General features: G+C 43.0%; 1 protein-coding gene across 2 annotated transcripts in view; it reads right to left on the bottom strand.

Moving 5' to 3' along the window:
• SPIRE1 (spire type actin nucleation factor 1) overlaps window positions 1-9,374 on the bottom strand; it is a 157,213-nt gene that overhangs the window by 19,414 nt on the left and 128,425 nt on the right. For both annotated transcript variants that reach the window (XM_008058931.1, XM_008058932.1), the window contains one exon: window positions 6,870-7,042. In XM_008058931.1, coding sequence (XP_008057122.1) covers window positions 6,870-7,042 — 173 coding nt within the window. The remainder of the gene's footprint in view (window positions 1-6,869; window positions 7,043-9,374) is intronic.

Here is a 9,374-nt window from a genome sequence, read left to right as displayed (position 1 = left end):
TCCACTCACCTCAGCCTCCCAAAGGCGCGGGATTACAGGCTGAGCCACAGAGCCCGGCAAGTATCTCATATCCTTTTTAGATACATGTTGACCTTCAAAATGAGGAGAATCACTGGGCTCGGTGGCTCAGCCTGTAATCCCAGCGCTTTGGGAGGCCAAGGTGAGTGGATGCCTGAGCCCGTGGGTTCGAGACCCGCCTGGGCAACTTGGTAAGACCTCATCTCTACAATAAATCAAAAATGAGCCAGGCGTGGTAGTGCGTGCCTGTAGTTCCAGCTACTCGGAAGGCTGAGGCAGAAGGATCGTCGGAACCCATCAAGTTGAGGTTGCAGTGGCTGGGAGCGGCCACTGCACTCCAGTCTGGGCGACAGAGTGAGACTCTGACTCAAAAAACAAACAAACAACAACAACAAAAAATGAGGAGAGTCATGGAGGGAAGCTTTGCTGGAGGGTCCCTATTTCTCTCCCTCAAACCTGACTCCTGGTGAAGCCCTATAAAACCTCAAAACTGGAATTTTCCATCACTACTTCTAATCTTTAAAATGAACACTCAGTGTTTGATGGTCTTGAAAATCCTCCGAAGAAGCAAAGCAACTTAATCAGGAAGCTTCACTGTGCCCAAATGAGCCACACTCACTCTAATAAGTCAGAAGAACCTGGGTGTATAATTTAGCATTTTGGAGCATCTTGTTTCATCTAGAAGACCAGGTGCTTAGATGGAATAATCTTCATGCCCCTCTCCAGGTCAAAAGTGTAAGTTGAAAGTGAGACTCTCTCCTGATTCCCCCTTGTCAAAGTAACATTAACATCTGCAGATAAGGTTCCAGGGGAATTAAAGTTTCGGTTTAGGTGAATTTAAAGGTGACATCCTGATTTTTTTCTCCTAATGATGCTGAATACTTTTATTGCACTTTTATTCTTATAGAAATATCAGTGAAGTAAAAAGTAAGAAAGGGGCACATTCAGTGTAGTAGATTTTGGTACTCAGAATTGGCATTCTCTATTTAAAAAGCCTATACTCAGGAGTAAAAATACAAGAAAATCACATAGAGCTGGGCTTGGTGGCTCAGCCTGTAATCCCGCGCCTTTGGGAGGCTGAGGTGAGTGGATTGTCTGAGCCTGTGGGTTCGAGACCTGCCTAGGCAGCGAGACTTCATCTCTACAATAAATCAAAAAATCAGCTGGGCGTGGTAGTGCATGCCTGTAATTCCGGGCTACTTGGAAGGCTGAGGCGGAAGGATCACCGGAGCCCAGCAGGTCGAGGCTGCGGTGGCCGGGAGTGGTCACTGCACTCCAGTCTGGGCGACAGAGTGAGACTACAACTCAAAAAGAAAAAAAAAAAAGAAAACCACATAGTATATTCATTTTTAAAAATTCTTTTGCAGAAAGGAAAAACTAATGCTTGGCATTTGATTCTGATATACCTTTGATTTACACAATGGATATAAGAGTATACTCAAATAATTTCTTTTGAGTCTGGGTCTCACTCTGTTGTCCAGGTTGCAGTGCAGTGGCATGATCATGGCTCTCCGCAGCTTCATACTTCTGGGCTCAGGTTTGATCCTTCTGCCTCAGCCTCACGAGTAGCTGGGACTACAGGTGTGTGTCACCATACCTGGCTAATTTTTTGATATTTTGTAGAGACGTGTCTGGCCACGTTGCTCAGGTTGGTCTCAAGTTCCTAGGCTTAAGCAATCCTCCTGCCTGGGTCTCCCAATTAGCTGGGATTACAGATGTGAGCCACTGTACCCGACCTGAAATGTTAGTTATAGATGTAAACAACTGTTTTAAATTTTAAACTGCTCCCCAGAACTAGTTGATGGTCTACTGTCCCTGTATGCCCACTCCAGCAACTGTACAGAGTTTTCTGACTGCTCAGAACTAACCTTCTATAGGATTGGTTCTTGTTCCAGAGGTCTCACAGACTCAGAGGGAGAACCAGGCGACTCTGAAAGGTCCTAACTCCTGAGTAAAGATGTGAACACAAGTGTGTGCACACATGTGACGACGGGACATGTGTGTACATGCAGACTCCTGCCCACTGCCTGTCCTCTCACATCTGTTCCTGCTGACTGACCTCTTCTGCTGTGTGAGGGATTCTGATAGGCCTCCAGCATCTCTAGAATATCATTCTCCTGTACGGCCTGGCCTGGTTTCTGAAATCTGCTTATTTTGCCTGATCCCAGTGATTGGCCCAGATCTGTGAAGTTAGGTCTTCTCTGGCTCAGAATTGCGGTGGGAGGAAAGCTTCCTGCACTGCTGCTTTGTTCCGTGGGTGCACTGTCACCAGATGCTGCCAGAATCATCTCAGAGGCTAGTCCAGGCACCTAACTCACTTAGGAATAGAAATCTTCCTTTTTCTGAAAAAAAGCCTGGGGAAGGCCCAGACACAGCTCTTTTGCTTAGCTTTCCTAGTGAAAGCTTTGATATGGCTACAATGAAAACTCATCTTTCATTTCAAGTAAGTTACCCGAGATAGGCTAGCAGAGGTTATTAAAGATAAGCCAGAAATGCTGAAGGTAGATTTCCGGAAACTGAAAAAAAAAAAAGTGAGAATGCAAAAAAGGTCTAGTTCTGTGACTAAACATTCTATAGCTTTTCTAACTTGGTTTCTACCTCTGTTAGCAGCTCAGTTTTCTCACTGAAAAGTCTCACTATGTTGCCTAGGCTGGCCTTGAACTCCTGAGCTCATGCAATCCTCCCACCTCAGCCTCCCAAAGTGCTGGGATTACAGGTATAAGCCACCATGTCCGGCCAATGAGGATTATTTAAACAGTAACACTGTTCTTTGTGATAATTTGGACCCAAGTTTGAGTTAAACCTCAAAGACAGCAATGAGTAACAGGAAATTTCTGGTGGACAATGTCAACAAATAAAAACTATCTGTACAGATGAGCACAGGTGATATAATGAAGTGGTAAAAGGTATCTTTTAAAAGAATACCAAGTCTCTGTAGAAAAGGATACTATATGAGATCATGTATGTAGAGTTGGTATTTTGGTGGATGGAAGGCATTTTAAAAAATGTGAAATTAAACAAAACAAAAACCTTTGCAAGCATGAATGTAATGGGAGAAAGTTACATACACATGGTAGCATTTCCTGTACCAGGAGTGAATAAAGTGCTTGGTTTACAGTTGGAAGTATCACTGCTTCTTCCCCAAGGGGAGGTTCTGGTTGCTCCTTCAACTGTTTTGAGGGCTTCAATACAGAGGGTGGGTAAAGAGTTGATGCAAGGGGCAGTAGTGGCAAGCGAACTCCACTGGTGAGAGGCTCAGTGTCAGGTGAATGCTGTCACTTAGTCGAACACCAGCTCTTCAAATGGAAAAGGAATTCCACATTGCTCTCTGACACAGGCCTTCAAGAAGGCCCCGAAGGATGGGGTGGTTGTGGGTGGGCAAGACTCTAGTCCCCACTTGTACTTCTAGCTGGTGAACACTGTGCTTCTGCATATGTTTGGTGTGAAGAAAAAGTTTTGGTGCTAAAAAAATGTTTGGAAGCCACTCATCAAATGGGGGGAGGAGAGGAAAAATGAGGAAGCACATGATAAGATTGAGAGGAAGGAAGAAAAAGAAATAAAGTCAACCTTTTTTGAGACTTCCTTTTATTTGTTCCCTACCATCTTCTACCGCCCCAAGTCTTGACTTGGTTTTTGCTCGTGGTGCAGTCGCAGCCAGGCATTCACTAGGCAAGTCAGCAGAGCCACCAGATAGCAAGTGTGGAGTAAGGGCAGAGGTCTGAGTAAGACTGCACCTCTGCCCTCGGGAAAGTATGGGTATGTAGGGAAGAAATACATACACACCTGTGGCACAGCAAGGCTCATCTCACACAGCAAAATGGAGAGCTCTCTGCCTATCTTTTCCACTCATTCCAAAACCCAAATCCTACCTCTTCTGTGTGGATTCTCCAGATCTTCCAGCCCCTGCAGTGTTTAGTCACTGGCCAAAGTGACCTCTGCAGTGTCTGGACTTCTGCAATGTCAAGTCACATACCACACAGCCTAAAACAGTGCCTGGCAGACACTGTATTCACTAAACACTTGTAATGGTTCTTGAGTATATGATTTTCATTTCCTATTTAAATTATAAGCAACTGGAAGGCCAATCCCATCATATTTCTGTCTCTGCCTTTAGTACTTACTGGAGTCATTCAATAAATATTTGACAGGAAAGAATGGAATGGCACTGAAAAAAAAGAAAGAAGCTGGTGAAAAGAACAAGTAAGAGAAGAGTTAAATAATATATTAAAAAGCAGGGAACAAAAAGTTACTATAAAATGGGAATGAAGAAAGTCTGTGTACTGTGATATGGAGTGTATTTAACAATTTTGTATTTGTGGTCATTTATAGGAAAGAAAATATGACATGAGGTAAATCAATCTTGCTTTAGGAATTCCCTGACATCAGGAACAAATAAAAGTGGGGAGAAGACTACTCATCCGTCGACTTAGAAGAGGAAGAATCCCTCAACACCTTGCCGGTTTCATACTTCTGGGGTAGAACTGCCTGGTTCTAGAATGGAAGAGACCTGAAGATCATGGAATTAGCTCCCCTCAGCAGACGGAGGATACACTCACAGCCAATGAGATGAAATGACCATCCCAGTGTCCTGTCCACATGCTCAGTGCGGGGCCCAGGGCAAGTGCCCCGTGGAGAATTTTCTTCACTAATTCACACTGTAAGGAGACCTGGTTTGAGTTTCCAGGTGCTTCATTCATGTCTATATAAGTCCATCCAGGCCATTCAGGCTTAACCCAGCAGCAGGTGACAAAGACAGAGGTAGCTGGAACGTAGCTATAACAGTTTTCCTCTCAGCACCTTACTGCATGCTTCATATTCTAAGTGATGATGGGTAGCTGAGTTAGAACAGCCTTCCACTGGTTAAGAGTAGTGTACCTACAAATAACCTCAAGATTTGGATTGGGGCCTTACCATTATATCTCAAAAAGAAAGGACCACACAGAAGGTCATAGAGGCTGCAAATTTATCTGATCATGGCCTGGTAGGCAGTCTTGGCCTAGGAGGGAAGCTGACTGTAGGCCTGTGGGGATGCAGGAAGACAAGCTCCCAGAAGATGGGCTGTCCATCAGAACTCTGTGAGCAGAATGTGGTCTGTGCTGGGTTGTATGGTGGCCAATGGCTAAGGGGGCTCCTGAGCACTTGAGTACTGGGGCCAAGAAACTGAGTTCTTTATTTGTTTCATTTTAATATAACTTAAATTTAAATAGCTACATGTGGTAGTGGCTACTGTACTGGAAAAGCGCAGAGCTCTATCTAGATGATATGTAAGCTACAAGCTTTTAAAATTTAAATCATTGTTCTTACAGGTTGGTATGAATTTATTTAAATACTTGAGCTTCCAGTATTAGAAATGGGGGTATAAAGTGTATGCTGCATGGATCCTCCTCTCGGGGAATCTGTAGCTCAGTGGGAGAGATAAAAAGAGTGGATAATTCTATGACAAAGTGCTAAGTGTTCCAGCATAACAGAGGTGGGTTATTGCAGAATCACAGAGAAGGGATCCTAACAGGGTAGTGATGTCAGGGAAGACTTCATAAGACAAGATGAAGCATATGCTGACTCGGAAAAGGATGTGGGGCAGACTGCAGACACAGCTAAGCACAGAGCTGAGCAACTATGAACTGTGCAGGAAGAACAGATGGCTGAGTGTGGCTGCGTTGTGAGCCAAGAGGCAGAGAGGGTATGAAATCAGAACAGAGGTGTCAGCAGGCATGTGATCAGGGGACATGAAGGTTATCCCGTAGGTGACAGGGAGTCTTCTGAAGTAAAGGAGTGACAGACTCTGGTGGTGTGTGCAAGATGGAATTTGGGAAGCCAAGAAGAAAAATCTGACAAGACATGATGAGACAGCAAGAGAGTGAGAGAGACCAAATGAAGTCAGTCAGTGATATTTCTTTACTATTACTGCTTGTAAAACCTTTAGAAGCAAAACTGTTATTATTGGCATTGCTAGGATTAGGGATGTAGACTGATGAAGGGAGAATTAAAGAATAATTCCTCAGATTCTACCTTGGGTGAATGTGTGAAGGATGAAACCAGCAATTAGGACAGCAAGCAAAAGATGAGAAGCTAGATCTGTGTGTGTGTGTGTGTGTGTATGTGCGTGTGTGTGTGTGTGTGTGTGTGTGTGTGTGTGTCTGGTTTGGCAAGTGGGTGAGGGAAAAGGGAGGGAAGAAGATAATTTCATTTTACCAAAATTGATTTTGAGGGACAGGCAGTAGAGATCCAGCAGGCAATAATATATACAATACTGACACTGCAGACAGAAGCTTGCGAGAAATTTGGGAAGCATTAGCTTGTAAGTGGCTGTTGAAATAAGGAAAGATGAGAGGGGTTTTTTTTTCCTTATAAAGGGAAGTAGGTAAAGAATGAAATCTGGGGAACACTATAAGAATTTTCTTTTTTGGAGCTTTGTCTGTTGGTATTACTATTACGAAAAGAATGACCCTAAGTACCGGAGTGTGTATATGTGTGTGTGTATTTTAGGGGGAGAAGAATCTATGGAAAAATTTTTAAAAACTCTTTTTTCCTACCCCATAGATAGGGGAAGATATTAAGGTAATATAAGTTTGAAAATTATTGACTTATTTTAACCCCACTTGTAATGTAAGACTAGATAAAAATTTCAATATTTATTCTATAAACTACAGTTACTATACTGGTCTTTACTGATAACAGTGAGTAATCTACTGTTTCATTTCCTGCTAACCAAACTAATTACAATCCTAGATTTACTGCCTGAAAAATGGGAAGAGATTAACCAACAATTGAAGCAACATGATTAGTAAACTGGGTCAGAAAGCATTAAGCAACCTCAACTTGGAGTCAAGACATGTGACCCAGTACCTCACCTCGGACTCAGAGCTGTCCAGTTCAGCCAGAGTGGGGGCTTTGAGGAGCTTCTTTCGCTGCACAGGTGCTGGCTGCGCAGTGTTTAGCCTGTTTTCATTTGCTTGTGATGTTAACCCTCCATTCACCATGGATGATTCCCCAAGCTTCTTTGGAGATTCAGGGGTAGTTACATCTGGCAAAAGAAAGGCAAAAGCTTACCTTTCTGCGAGGCAAGAAAGGTAATCAGTGTTGTAAGCACATACCCAGGTGACAAGGCATTTCCATGTCATACACAAATACAACACAGAGGCTTGATACAATAACACCTTTTTTTTTTGTTTGAGTTGAAGTCTCACTGCTTCGCCCAGGCTGGAGTGCAGTGGCATGCACGCTCACTCACGGCTACCCCAGCATCGACCTTCTGAGCTCCAGTGTTCCTTCCGCCTTAGTCTTCCAAGTAGTGGGACTACAGATGCATGCTACCACGCCCGACTATTTTTAAAATTTTATTGTAGAGACGAGGTCTCACCAGGTTGCTTGGGCTGGTCTCAAACCCGCCGGCTCAGGTAATCCACTCATCTCGGCCTCCCAAAGTGCTGGGATTACAGGTTGAGTCACTGAGCCCAGCCCTTTTGTTAGATTTTAACTGTCAGATTAAGTTAAAGGAAACCTTAAAATGGATAATTATACATTCACATTTGGAGATTAGAATTTTGGGGTTGGAAGAAACCCTACAGATAACTGATTCCAACTTCTTTATTTTCCAGATGAAGAAACTGAGACTCAGAAATGCTAGTTAACTTTTCAAGTCTCCAGATATCTGGTAATACCTGGATGAAAGAGATGACACATAACACAAGTCTTTCGTTGACATATAACTGTTGGGATATGAAAAGGTTTTGGCTTGCTGGGTGCAGAGGCTCACGCCTGTAATCCCAGCACTTTGGGAGGTGGAGGCGAGAGGATTGCCTGAGCCCAGGGGTTCAAGACCAGGCTGGGCAACTTGGTGAGACCTCATTTCTACAGTAAATTAAAAAAATTAGCTGGGCGTGGTGGTGTGCACCTGTAGTTTCCAGTTACTTGGAAGGTTGAGGCGGAAGGATCACTGAGCCCAGCAGGTCGAGGCTACAGTGGCCATGAGTGTGCATGCCCCTGCACTCCAGCCTGGGTGACAGAGTGAGACTGACTCAAACAAACAAAAAGGTTTTGGTTTAAAAATCAAAGTGGGTAATAACTTATACTCATATAAGTAATGAATATGAGCACAAAGAATCTGGGATACATTTCTTCTGATAAATCTAATTTAAATTATTGAGCTCAAATGTGGATGAGAAGTCAGTACAACAAATGAAAGAGGACAAGGCAGCCTATTGTATAGCGCGATGTGGATTGTTTGGGTCTTCACCACCAGCTGTTTGACTCTGAGCAAGCTACTGAATCTGTTTCTTCATCTGTGAAATAAGGATAATAACAGACGTGGTTTGTTGTGAGGATTAAATGGGTAATGATTGCACATAAAATTCTGTGCCTAGTACAGAAAGTGCCCAGTAAGTGTTAGGAATTACTAATACTGATTTTGATCTCCAGTTGGGAGTAGGTAAATGAAGGCTTAGACTAATTCGCCAGAGTTGCCACAGTGACATGCCAGCTGGCACATGAATCCCTGATAGCACCAATTGTGAAGACCTGCTTTTGTTACTATACTCTGGAACTCTCCAAGGAAAGTGGAATAATTTTCTTTGGTATCTTAAATGAAGAGTATTTAAAAGTAAAAAAGAGCAATTACTGTATAATTTGATTTACAGACCAGCACAAAAAACTGCTCTTTGCACATGGACAGTCTGTGAAGCTCTGCAGTTGGGAAAAAGGACACGCTAGGTACTAAAGAGATAAAGAATGATTAATGCTCCTCTAGAAGGGGAAAACATTGGAACAGAAGTTATTATAAAATACGAGAATGTTGTATTTACAGTAGGCCTCTCGCCAACAAATGATAATTATATGCCTAAAATATAAGAGGTAGAGTTCCAGGAAGCATTCAGTATTTAAATGTGTTCTAGTATAGCTTTCCTTGACATTATTTAAAGAACCATGGAAATTATTTCTTATTATACATATCTTATTTAATATTTATAATTTCTGCTTATTTTTAGAGATCAAGAAAGGCCAGAGAATATGCCCTTGTGAACTTGAAGAAAGGGTTTGAACAAGCTATAAAAGAATGGAAGGAAAAGGAATAAAAAAAGGGGTGGAAGAAAGGAAATAAGGTAAAAAGAAGAGTTGTCCATCAAAATTTATCATTTTACATAACACTTTTTTTTTTTTGAGTTGGAGTCTCACTCTTCGCCCAGACTGGAGTGCAGTGGCCGCTCCCGCCCATCGCAGCCTCGACTTGCTGGGCTCCGGTGATCCTTCCGCCTCAGCCTTCCAAGTAGCTGGAACTACAGGTGTGCGCTACCATGCCAGCTAATTTTTTGATTTATTGTAGAGATGAGGTCTCGCTGCCCAGGCGGGTCTCAAACCCG

This window comes from Carlito syrichta, unplaced genomic scaffold (genome assembly GCF_000164805.1).
Source record: "Carlito syrichta isolate Samal-C Ts95f unplaced genomic scaffold, Tarsius_syrichta-2.0.1 Scaffold303652, whole genome shotgun sequence".
In the NCBI taxonomy this organism is placed as follows: domain Eukaryota; kingdom Metazoa; phylum Chordata; class Mammalia; order Primates; family Tarsiidae; genus Carlito; species Carlito syrichta.
The sequence above is the reverse complement of the archived record's forward strand: the minus strand, read 5'-3'. Positions and strand labels throughout refer to the sequence as shown.